At 43.0% G+C, this 13,314-nt stretch overlaps 1 protein-coding gene across 14 annotated transcripts in view; it reads right to left on the reverse strand.

The window, feature by feature from the left end:
* NPRL3 (NPR3 like, GATOR1 complex subunit) overlaps nucleotides 1-13,314 on the reverse strand; it is a 46,371-nt gene that overhangs the window by 5,627 nt on the left and 27,430 nt on the right. For 11 of the 14 annotated variants that reach the window (XR_012831482.1, XM_075718340.1, XM_075718338.1 and 8 more), the window contains 4 exons: nucleotides 11,640-11,746; nucleotides 10,222-10,351; nucleotides 1,610-1,799; nucleotides 253-445 (listed from right to left, as the gene is read on the reverse strand). Coding sequence is in view for 12 of the 14 variants with exons in the window: in XM_075718340.1 (XP_075574455.1) it covers nucleotides 253-445; nucleotides 1,610-1,799; nucleotides 10,222-10,351; nucleotides 11,640-11,746 (620 nt within the window). In the remaining 2 variants the exon portion in view is untranslated. Of the gene's footprint in view, nucleotides 1-252; nucleotides 1,085-1,609; nucleotides 1,800-10,221; nucleotides 10,352-11,639; nucleotides 11,747-13,314 lie in introns of those variants that run through there. The other 3 variants (XR_012831483.1, XM_075718342.1, XM_075718341.1) reach the window with 3 other exon arrangements.

A 13,314-nucleotide genomic window follows, 5' to 3' on the forward strand; every position in this document is an offset into this window, starting at 1 on the left:
TGACCAACCATATGCCCTGATGCTCCTTCACATATCCAGGACTCTTTGTTAGCAAGTGTTCTTGTGACACATACATTAGTTTTTGTCAAAAACTGATGTGCACAGATGAAATAGGTATAAGGGGAACAAACCCAAAAGAATTTATCCTCCAGGATCACAAGCTAACGGGATATGCTCAGACACCACACCAATCCTTCGATAAACAGCAAGGATAGGAAAAAAAGATTGCATTCTGCACTCCTCATTTCCTACCTTGCAAACATGCGAAGATCTTCTGGATTTTGGGCAGCAGGGACATTAAGGATAGCTTCCCGTTCATGTTCCAACAAGCTTGCTAGGAGATTCTCTGTCATCCTTTTATTTAGGGGTGAGTCCCCACCAGGTATCAACTCAGCACTTGAATTATCCATGCTAGGGCTTGTCAGAGTCATGTCATCACTACTAGCTATCAGCAGAAGAGAGAAATAGACACAGAATTTTTATATTCCTCAGCATAATGATGCAAAGATTATTAATTCAGGCTGTTTCTATGCAGTCTTTCCAAATAATCCCTTCAGATTTGTAGAGCAAAGAAAGCATCTCTCGAAATGCTACATGTCTCTACAATTAGTCATACGACAACACAGCGATTTTCTCAATGGGAAAGTCAAATGTTTCAACAAAATCATCAATTTATGTGGAAGACTGTACTTCTGGAAACCATAAACAGTCCATAAAAAACATTGGAAAAGAAAATTCCCAGCCAGCTCTGCTGGAATACCGTAAAGTGGTAACATGAAAAGCCTAACAGCACAGAAGGTGGGAGCAAGCAGAAAGGAAGGCCAAGAAGCAATATCCTCTTGTGAGTGAGCCAGAATAAGCAGATCGCAGACTTATCTGACTCACGTTCCAAGATTTCTGCCCTAATTCATGACTTCTGTAAAGCTGAAAGTTGTGCAGAGAATCTCTCCCAATATCCAACCTCAGTGGCATTCTGAGAATGCCGCTCGTAACAGCACAGGCAGGAAAGTTTGGGGATTTCAGCATTGTATCTGATTTATACTCTTGAAAAAATGCTTTCCTGGAATCACCCTGAAGAACAGCACTGAGGAGATTAAAGAAATCAGGAGACATAAACAGAAATCAACCATTTGTGAGAACAACAGCTAACTCTGCATCTCCTTAGGTGGCTCTACAGCCCACAGAAACCAATGCTGTTTGAAACAAATTCTCACAGTTTTCTTCCTCTCCCAAAAAACAAAGTTCGTGCAGTAACAGCGGTACGGCCAGAGGAACATAGCAGTTACTTTTGAGTATAGCAAGGAAGTACGAAGTTACTTCAAGAAAACAGAAGTACCTCTGACAAAATAAAAATATTTTACATGACCAAATAAGAACTTGGCAAATTACAAAGCACTACTTGTTTTTAAAAATAAGATTTTAAGGTCTAATAGCCCTTAAGACTTTCACCAATGCCCAGCTCTAAATTTAAGATGGGCTGGGCATAATTAGCAAGCACTCCAGCAAAGATGAGTTATCTTGTTACCAAGGCCCGATTACCCTAGGCAGTGCTAAGGGAAGCACTAGAAGTGTGCTGTAGTCTGAACAGCAGAGAAAAGTGTGCTCATACTCGGAGAACCAAAGCTGAGAGCATTGGGGGTGCTTAAACTTCGGCCTCCAACTCTGGCAGTAAAGGGCATGTCTTCATCTTGGGCTCGGAAATCCTCCTCATTTGGTGGCACCATCAGACAGACATAAGTGTGAAGCTGAATAAGAAGCCGGTGTTGGAGCATCCATATCACCATTTGAATGAGCTGAGTCTGCAGAGTGAGAAATGAGGTATTAAACACCCATGAAAAAAAATACAGGAGGAAAACAATGCACAAAGGTTAGGCTTTATGACTAGGAAGTCACAAGGACAAATGCTTTCCACCCCACACAACAGTTTTACCTCTTCTCCAATCATAAAACAGTGACCAGGCATACATGTTCATTACACCCAAAGCCTTTGTGGATGCTTAGGCTGTAATCAAACCTTTAACTATCAACACGTCTTCACACAACACTGACCAGCACAGCCAGTGTCCTCAAACGAACCAGCCCTACGCCGCTGCCATAGGCCCAGCACCTGCTGTTCCAGCAGAGCAGCTGGATGCCCTGACCACATGCTTTAGCCATACAAATGTAGCCATACAACCCCACGGGGATGTGTTTGGTCCTCTTTTAATAAAACAAGTTTAGGAGGTGCTAAAAAAATGGGATAGCCTTCTTTCTTAGAGACCAGACATGGGAAATGAGTCAACCAGCTGCAAGCCCTGATGCCCATGGCCCAACACTGATAGCCCCGACATCGGTTTGCTGGTTTCTACACAAGGCCCACTAAAATCACTAATCACCAATGGGTTAATCCCAGAGTAGTCAGACTGAAGCGCAGGTTCCCCTTGAAGACCACGGAGAGGGCAGGGGGCAGGGTGGTGGGGCAGAGCTGAAGAAACCATGACAGGTGCCCAGAAGTAGGAGCTGTTTGCCATCAGATGGGAAATTGCTGCAAAACCACGGGAGGCTGTAGATCAGAGCCCTGCCAGGACTCAGCAATGCAGAAATAGTGCTAACAGCAGCAGAAACCTTGGCAAGAGACAGCAGCCTGCTGCTATCAAGAAGTCCTCTCTCAATGCAAAGGGTTAATATCCCCCATTTGCTTGCCATCCCTCTGCAATAATAGGACAGGCCAAGCTTATAAAGGCACCTAGGTTTCTAGGGTGCAGACAAGCCAAGAGTTTCAAAAGAGAGAGGATGCTCACATTAAACAAACACGCACAACACCTTTGTGTAACAGCAGATGAAGACCTGCACAATGTCCCCAAAGCAATTTTGAAAGCAGTGAGCAGAGTGAGGGACAAGCGTTTGTAGGCTCTTGGCATGGCCTATTTTCTGGAGTTTGGAGGAGCATTCAAAACACATCATCGTGTCTGAATTTCTGCACAAAAAGCCTTTTCATATCACTGCAGGCAACCCTTCCCATAGCTAACAGCTCTGAAAACACTGATTCACTGACAAAAGCTGCTTGGGGATTTCATAGCAACCAACACTGTTTTGGTGAGAGAAACACATGCAGAATGAGCTCAGACTCTGAGAAGGAAGCTAACTCTGCTGTATTAATCATCAGGATAACAGGCCAAATCTCAGTAAAAGCCCCAAACTGAAGTTCATCAGCCCACATAATTTTCCTTTTTCCATAGATCTTGTAGTTCTCAGTTCCTCCTCTGCTATCAAATCACAAAAGAAACAGAAGATGTTTGCAGACAGACCCACACCTTGTCTTTTCAGGGATTACCACTTTTGGGGGCTGAATGGATTTTAATCTTAAAAACATATTATCTAGCATCACCTTCAAACATATCTTTTTTCGGAAAAGCCATAATTCATTTTACATGTTTAATAGAAAATCTACAGAAGAGGAAGGTTGGCAAAAGATACCGAACGCATAGTGTTTTGCTAACATCTGAAATCAGCCTGGAGGAGAGAGGAGGCTTACTCCAGTGATTATGTTGCTAAAAACCTTCCTTCCAGATGCAGGTCTGGATGGAAAGATGTCTCATATATTTTACTGAAATTTCCAACCTGTTGGCACACAGCGATGTCTGATTAGCTAGTTTCACATCAAATGAAAGAGGTCTCTACATTTCACAGCACAAAATAACCTGGGAAAAATCCAAGGCAATTCAAGGAGACAGTAAGACAGGCTATACCAGACCTGCAGAATCTGCTGGCTAGGGCCTGACCTAGACCAGCCTCCACTGGTCACTTCAGTGGTTTCATGAATTACAGAAATAGCCAGTTGCTTTTGTTACAGCTCTGTGTGCATGGAAAGTCTTATCCAACGCTCTCTAATTCTGCATAGGCACCTTCACCTCTACGCTCTTGTGCAAATATCTAGAAAGCCACCCTTGAGACAGCAGCTATGGCTCAGTGGAACAAGAAGCCAGGCAAAAGTGGTGTTATAGCTTTACAACTGTCATGTTGTACAACAATTGCCAAATGCCTTTGTGCCGTAAGTGGGAGAGCTGGAAATTGGCCACGACTAACTTGAAAACTAGAGAAAACTGTTCTTCCTTATTGAAGTGAGCCTGAAAAATCATTGCTAGATAAGAGAGAATGATGATCATTGACGGTTATGCTAGACTTCACTGGGAATTTGGTACCTCTTAAAATCTAGTCCTAGAAAAAAGCCCGAGTGATGCAGTGTCCTGCACCATGCCCAAAGTGGTGCACTTCATGCTGTCACTGCACACGTGCCTCACACTACCACTTTGTCCTGCCCACACATAAATACCTTTTCCAGGTTTAAACCTATTTCTTACAAAAGCAGCAAGTGTTCTCACAGATAAGGTCTAGCAGAAGCTTTGCCAATATGTTCTGCAGCTTGTCCCTGGACATGAACACTGAATTTACATCCATTCTCTATCTGCTCCTCTTGATGGAACTTACAGACAGGTCTGCAGGAGAGGTGGCTTCCCTGCACCATCTGTGCTGCTCTGGCTGTTGGTAATGCTCTTCCTCGCTCAGAGATACAGGTTATCTCCGGGCTTGGTCTCAGTGTCCTTGATTAGCTGGGCTCCTCGCTGAAGCCAAAAAGGGCTAAGAGTAGCTTCCCAGGCAAGGGTATGCTTCAGTCCCAGGACTGCCTCCACTCACTCAGTCATCATCTGGCACTGTAGGAAGCCATATCCAGCCTTTTTTGGCTGAAACACCAGACCATGAAGGAAACATTTTTTGTTGCTTGATTTAACTAACAATCAACCCTAAATTTCATCCATATTCCTTTCATCCTTCCCATCTCCCCATGCTGCCTCTTTCCAGTCTGCTCTGAGGGGGTCCTGTCTGCTGCAGCATCTGGATCATTCCCACTGGCGGGGATTAGCCTGTGGCCATCCCCTTTTTCTCCCCATCTCACGGCACAGCAGGCCCTGGGTGAAGTTAGAGCATGTTGTCATGCAAGGCAGCACGGAAGGCATTGGTAACAATACATTGCTTTGTGCTTATTGACAGAAGCAGAGAAGACCTATTAGCTTCTAAAAACATGGGTACTATATGCCAGCCCATCTGGGCTGTTCGGGACAGTCAGAGGAAAGCCTAGCCCCAAGACTTGGAGCGACAAGATCCAGCATTCATTATTCTCTTCCCTCTGGGGATCAAAGGGAGCACTTGTAAAACTCTTGAGTGACGTGTTAAATAAAATGCATTTCCTGCAAGGATTCTTTAAGGCTGTTTCATTCCTAGGCCTAAAAAGTTATGAAAAATGCCAAGATAACTGGGACCAGCAACAGGTTCAGGGGAGGGAAGGGAAAACAGTGACCCAGAAGCACTCAATCCTAGTTTGTTTCTCACTACATGAGGATACGCTTTTACTTAAAACACAGTTTGTTTTGCCCACCGAAGTATACAAGCCCCCTTTTCTCCAGCCTGGATTAACTAGTTATTTGACACATGCACTCTTCAAGGACTGACTTGAGAACTAAGTGCTGCCTTGGCTCAGTAGGATAGCACCTTCAAAGATGCTGGGGTAAATGGATGTCTGCTGAAATATATTACCTTTCTTTATCATTCAAACCATGCTGTTTTATGAAAAACAGATCAGTTATTGAAACTTCTCCCTATTTTGCAGAAAACAGACTCTGAAGACCCCTATTAATGCAAAACATTTATTGTCTAATATTGCCATTTTAATCATTATGTAATAGCTTTGAATTCTCACTTTGCTGAGAGCTTAACCATTCCCTCCATTTAGGCCTAGAAAGCCATATTTAACTTGCGACACTGAAATACCCTGATTTTATACCTAGTCCAACTGAATATAAATGCACTTTAATACTACTTCCATACCTCTGCCAACAAAAGCTCCCATGATTCTTAATGCCTTCCAGATGCCCAGCAGAACAGTCCCATTTGCAGCATGTCTCTCAGAAGACACAACTGCCTATTCAGTATTTGCATGCAGCTCTCCTCCCACTCCCATCTCCTGACATACGTGCTCATTTTCCACCAAGCTGTTACACAAAGCATGACATGTTTTCCGGATGCATAAGGCAGAGGCCTCATCTACCGGTGCCTTACTCCCAACAGGATGGCCAGACTTATTAAAACAAAAGCAAAAAATTCAACATATTTTGTTCAGCAGCAGCTGTCATACTTTCCCATCTGGTTTTTTCCGCAGTTATCCTAGCCCTGTCAAGGGAGAATGAGATAACTACAATAATAATAACAACAAAGTTCATTATGATAAAGAGCTACTGTGGTGAAGGGGATGCAGGGAGGAAATGGGATGTCTAATTCACCTAGGTACATTCCTTCTACCTTATGGGTGGAAAGATCCCTCCTGCTAGTCCATGTTTGTTCCTCAAGGCAGGATAGAGAGATGTTAGACCTTCTTCTGAAACAGGCGAACTAACTGAGGCCATAATGCACATAGGAGGGGAAGCCACAAGCATTATCCCTTTCTCTTTGTTTGCAAAGCAACAGCACAGAGTAGCTGGGTGAAGAAACTTTGATACTGTATGAAGAAAGCCTTGCATTGAAAAGCACATTAAAGCATTCCCATGCAGCAACTGCAGTTCTCCAGCATGTGTCTAGTACACATAGTCTGTCAAAGAACGTGTGTTCAGCTAAAAGTTTTAGATCACCAAGTGTTTCTGTGCTTTCACAGGAGGTTATGAAGGGGTGTGCACCACACTGAACACCACCAGAGCTCTACTCTGGTGTGCTCTGCAGTCACATCAAGGCATGCCACACATGTAAGAGGACAGCACAGGGACAGGAACCAACAGTCACAGGCAGCAGAAGGAAGGACAGCTTCTTTGGGGTCAGGGTAGAGGAGATGCAAACTGCTTTTTTCCCCAGTAAAAACACTAAAAGGGAAGATGAGTTTCCCTATTGTATCAGCTCACAAGATCTCCTCACCCCATGGCCGCACCCTGGTGAGATCCAGCACCAGCAGCATGACCTAAACTGGTTGCTGCTCAGGACAGTCCCAGGCTGCATTGGATTGCTGCAAGTCCAGGTGACACTACACTGCATAGTAGAACTAACAGACAACTCACCCCCATTAAAAGGGGAAAGTGGCTTCTTCTTTCCTCACTCACATCCCCAGCTGCAGAAGTGCCTCCCTCATTCTGCGCCAGCCCTGGAGCTTGCTGGATCTCCCCCTGAGCAAATTCCACCTGCTAACCTGGCAGAAAACTAGTGCGGCTGAAACAAGTTAAGTGAATAGTCAAGCTGGACAGGAGCCAGCACTCTAGCATAAAAGGAAGAGGGAAAGGAGGAAGGCATGTGTGCACACACCTGAGAGTGGAAATGAAAAACAGGGCCTCCTTCTCTCAGCAGCACCAAGATATCGTTAGATCAGCTAAGCTGTAGGCATAAGCACATCTTCACACTGCTGCAACACTGCTATCCAAGCAAGGCAGGTTAAACACAGAAAAAGGGAAGCTAGCATAGAGATCACTACACGAATACCAAAGACTTTGCAAATTATAAGCCCAAGACCACTGACAGCAACCAGAGAGTTCAACTGCAATATACTGCTCGTCATCACAGGCAAGAAATGAGATCAAGAAGGTGGGCTCAAGAAAAATTCCTGCCTCTAGCACAGGGTATGCTGAGGGCAGTGGCAGTCCTGGCAGACACCACTCACTGGACATCTACCTACTTGACAGACAGACACCAAAAGCAGAATGTACACATCCACCCCATCTTTCAAGGCAGTCTTGTCCTTGTCCTTGCTCAGGGTATTGCAGGTTGTTTGTACCTCCTAACAGCCAAAAACTACCACAGCACCTCAAGTATAAAAATGCCAGTGTCACATTTTTTTCATCTACCCAAAGGAATGGAGCAACTCCACCCATATAACAGTAGCAAACAAAAATAACTTTGTCTTCTTTCAAAGCAGTACGACTTCATATAAAAACAGGAGGAAGGGCTCTTTAACAGCTTTCCTATTTTGTATCAAGGACTTTATTAATGCCTTCCATATTCTCTGCCCATCCAGAAGCATGTGCCAAAAGGAGGGAGCCAATCCCATGCTTAAGACAAGAATCAAATGGGATGGATGCCATGAGACAGTAACTTTCTGCAGAAAAAAACCAGCCCTTCCCCACAGTACTGACCTTCCAGCACAGATGACCTTCAGAAAGACAGAGATAGTACAGTCACCATGATGAAAAGCACAAGATAGACTGCTATTGAAAATCTTCAAAGTTAAAAAAACCCCTCACATCCCCTCCTCCTATGTACACAAGGAACAAAATTACAGTGAAAAGTCCAAACTTTGTTAATTTTTTTCAAAGGCAAAGCAAATACAATTTGACAGTATTTACAGTTCAGAGTACAGCATCTTTTATCACTGCACAGCGGAACAAAAACCCACCTACATTTCATCAGATTAATTTGTCTGTTGACTAGATCTCTGTTAATTACAATTGGAGCCTGACCACCTCAGGATACGGATTGGATTCATCTCTCTTAAAAGGCTAGTTCCTAACGAAACAGTAATACAAAGAGTTTTATATGCGTAAATCAAAGTAGAAGAAAATACTTTTCCTACATTAATGTACTGATATGAAAACATCTAAAAACTCTCTTTAGTCTAAACTCCCGCGAGAACTGTCACACTTAGCCTTATCAAGAAGCTTGCCATGACTCACAACAGCCTACCACTGTGGTCTGCTTCATCTTTACACACGTCTTGCCAACATGGCCCCAAGTCTTCTGCAACCGCAGTTCTCACCTCCCCTTTTCAGACTGTAGAAGGCACTTCCGTAGCTTTTCACAGCATCATCCTTCATCCTTCCATACAGGCTGAAAGGATCATGAAAACAAGCCGTGCTGTTGACCTTTAGGGCCCCACCACGGACAGGTGAACATCAGAGAGGAGATGCACACTCCAAAAGAGCCATTTTAGCACTCCAACAGTTCTGGCAAACATTGATTGCTCACTATTGTGTCAAGGCATAACTGCAGCACTAAGTGGCAGACTTCATTTGTGTATTTTAAAGAACAGTAGGATGTCAGAACAACCAGAAGTATTGAAGTACTAAGGCAAGTAATTAATTTTAAAAGGAGTACTGAGAATAAGAATGCCTCCTGAAGCTACTGTTAGAATAAAATTAATGCTATTAATTCAGCTTCAATTTTCAGGACACAGATTTGTCTGTAACTACAATGAAGTACTAACAAAACAGTAGTCATGGCTCTTCCCCTGCCTCCCAATGTGGCAGCTGACCAGTACATACTATTGGGATTAGATGCTACATCATTAGTTATCTTTATCTCTGATCATAAGCTCTGCCAACCTGTAATTAGAACAAATTCTTCTCTCACAATTGTGCCTGTGTGTGCAATTGATGTTAATCTTCCAGATATTTGAACAGTAGCTAAATTCATATAGCCAGCAAGTCATCAAAGTATGAATCCTAGCAAACAACACTACAAGAAATCAGCTGAAGAAATCTGCCTATGCTCCCTTTGCCACAATGAGCTGTGTTCAGAGGCCCAAGCTTCTTCATCTGGGAATATACATGTCAGTGAGAAAACCTCACATTATTGAGCTCTTTCTTGCATTTCACCAGTTCCCAGAAATGCTGCAAGCCATGATTTATGTGTAAGCAAAACAACAGCACGCAAATCCTAAATCCATACATTATTATCGCAAATCTGAACATTAAAATGCTAATGCTGTAACACAGGGACTCCTGTTGACTACATGCTGAGTCTACTTCCTGTAACAGCCTTTAAACAATTCCAGTTTCATATCAAAAGCTAAGTGAATAGACAGTTTGCTTTTATAACCAGATTGTGAACTTAAAGCAGATGGAATATAATAAAATTAAATGTGATTGTGAGGAATCCACAGGCTTGCACTCAGCCCTATTAATTTATGCCAGTTTTCAGCAGACCAAATGGTGTTTCAGTTTTCCCTACTATATCACTCAAGGAAAAGAAACATTCTGATTTTTCTTTCAGGATTGTGCTTTGCTAGCACAGAGCATCCACAGAGCTTCATCTTGAACATTGCCACAGCTTTCTGGCATGTGAATATGAAACAACAAATCATATGGTTGGAAACACAGTAACTGGCAACTTCCAAACCTGCAATAGCAGGTTCCTGACTAGGTACTCCAAAAGCAATACCATTCCTTGTTCTCATTAGGAGGAGAACAAGGAGCTCTTGTACGCTCCCCATCTCACCTCCTGAACGGGCGGCGCGAGCGGATTCTTGAACTCCGACAGTGACACTGGGAGGGAGAACTTGGAAAGCATCGACGGCAGGTTGTGGCCCCGGAACTGACAAGAAAATGCATCTGCTAATGGAGAATAACTACAGAAAAGAGGTAAAGGCAAAAATTTGTTTTGTATTGCTGGTCAATGTAACATTTATCCATTTAAGCATTACAGAAGTGCCAATTCCCAAATGAAATATTCTCTGTCATCTAGAAAAACAGTAAGGATAGTTTATGGCATGTTGCATCCTGCAAAAGTAAGCAAGAAGCGTACGCACTTTCATCTTGGCATTACATTCAGCTCCAGTACATTATTCAAGGTGTGGAGGGAATCCAGAGGAGAAAAATAAAAATGATAAAAAGTCTAGACCTGTGCAGTCTCTGATCAAAGGAACAGGGATTGGACAGTCAAGAGAAGATGACAGGTATCAGCGGGATATACACACAATCTTTGAATATGCAAAATGCAGCTGTAGATGTGACTGTTCTCCCTGCCTATGCTGACAGGACAAGTCATATGACTGATCAGAAGTAAGGGAGAGTCAAGTTAAATATTAGGAAAACTGTCTGTCTAAGGATTTCCATTTACAAAGGTCTTCAAGAACAGCACTGCCATATATGACACAGGCACAGCTCCTGAATGACCTCAAGGTCCCTTCCAGCCCTGTTTTTATACTTCCATCACGGAAGTTTTGATTTAAAACTATTTTCCTATAACCGAGTTCCAATACAGATTCTAAAAACGTCTCAAATTCCAACACAGAAAGGGTTGCCAATCTTCAGCAGAGCAAAAATACCCACCCCACTGCCCCCACAGCTTCCTTGCATTGCCACTGCCTGCTCTCAAAATGGCCGCATTGCCTTCTGTCTGCAAGAAGGCATATCAGTATAAAATGCCATCACATGAAACAATACAACAGTGATAGCAACACTACCCTGATTTGCCACTTTTGATTACTTTCAGGTGATGCTGTGTGCAAGGTACACAGATAGTCCTATGAAACACTCATTTATTTAACTTAATAAAGTATTTGTTTTGTAAATGTTTCCATATTGTTTCAGGTTTGTACAGCCTTTCTGATACGGACATTCAGTGAGCAAGCATACTAAAAATACTAAAAGTAGCTTCACGGGGTAAATATTGCTTCCAAGGGCCACATCACTGCAGAAGCATACTGATCTGCTATGATGCTCCTCCCTACTGCACACAAACTCCTATACGGCTTTGCAAGTTCAGGCACATGTAATGGTTTGTGTTCTGTACAGTCTCAACAAATCCATATGTGAAGAAAGATTCTACCCTGTATCCAGTAAGACAGGGAAGGAAAGCACATCTGTACTTCTCACCACGTTCTTGCTACAGTCACTTGTTTTCCTTCTACTTACAGACAGACACTGGCATTTGGAGAAAGCATGTAGACATTGTTTTCACACAGCGGATAAATAATAATTGCTTTTCCCCAGTAAACGAGATGTGCAGCAAGCTGGAAAACCTGCATTGAGAAAACAGGGAAAAATCAGTAGAGCAAAAAAGCAAAACTCAAACTTTCAATAAGAGTTCCATACAATGACAGAAAAGTCTCGTTTGAGCTGAAACGAAAGGAAAATGTTCCATCCTTTCACCCTGCCTTCAGAATAAATTCAGGATTTAATATAACATGTGGCACACCAAAAAGCATTTGACAAGATTATGAATTTCCAGAAGTTTGCTTCACATTTCTAAGCAAGTTAGTATTTCCTGCCTTAACAGAATTGTCGTGGTTTAGCCCCAGCCAGCAACTAAGCACCACGCAGCCGCTCGCTCACTCCCCCTACCCCGATGGGATGGGGGAGAGAATCGGAGGAGTAAGAGTGAGAAACACTCCTGGGTTGAGATAAGAACAGTTTAATAATTGAAATAAAGTAAAATAGTAATGCTAATAATAACAATATAATAATGATAATAACAATAACAATATACAAAGCAAGTGATGCACAATGCAATTGCTCACCACCCGCCGACCGATACCCAGACAGTTCCCGAGCAGCGATCGCTGCTCCCCGGCCAACCCCCCCCCAGTTTATATACTGAGCATGACATCATATGGTATGGAATAGCCCTTTGGGCAGTTTGGATCAAGTATTCTGGCTGTGCCCCCTCCCAGTTTCTTGTGTACCTGGCAGAGCATGGGAAGCTGAAAAGTCCTTGACTAGCATAAGCAGTACTCAGCAACAACTAAAAACGTCAGCGTGTTATCAACATTCTTCTCCTACTAAATCCAAAACACAGCACTATGCCTGCTACTAGGAAGAAAATTAACTCCATCCCAGCCGAAACCAAGAGAAGAATTTCTTTAGACTGTATCAATAGAAGTTTAGCTAATTTTCAAGCCCCCAAAACCTATTTTTGTTTATGCACAAAATGCATTAAGTGTTATACATGAAAAATTAAAACAAAAGAATCAGCCCTTACTATGACACAAACATAAAGGAAACCAACACCACCTTTTTAATGCACTGAGATATTTCAGTAATGAGTTACACAAAGTATTTTAATGTGTTAAACAAGTCAGTGGTAGTTAATGGCTGTGGAAGAGCCACATAAATAGTGTCTACGAGACATAAAATCCAGCCTGTATCGTTAGATGCATTTAACTTTGCTTTTTTGTGGAGAACAAAACTACAGAAGCACTAGGGAATTTCCAGAGTTCATCCCATAGCTATGTAACACCAAGTAACACCACAGACCACTGTAAGCAGAGCTGGAAATTTTATTACAAAACAGGACCTTTCCCTTCAAATAAGAGAAGGCGCCGACCTATGACCAGGAGCATCTGAGAGGACAAGCTGCATTCCTCTCCCCTGTCACACAGAGCATAGATTGTGTCCCCCGGGCTGAATCGACGCATAGAAGCATGGAGTGACTCTCCCCTCTCCCTGTATCATCTAATACAATCATCAGGGCCGGCAAGCAAAGGGCCACAATGACCGCAGTCATCCGCAGTGGTCTCTCAGTGGCCTGGTGTCTCACGTGATTGCCAGTGTCATTCCTTCCACAGGCACAAACTTCCCTTTTCAAGGA

This window comes from Pelecanus crispus, chromosome 11 (genome assembly GCF_030463565.1).
Source record: "Pelecanus crispus isolate bPelCri1 chromosome 11, bPelCri1.pri, whole genome shotgun sequence".
Classification (NCBI taxonomy): domain Eukaryota; kingdom Metazoa; phylum Chordata; class Aves; order Pelecaniformes; family Pelecanidae; genus Pelecanus; species Pelecanus crispus.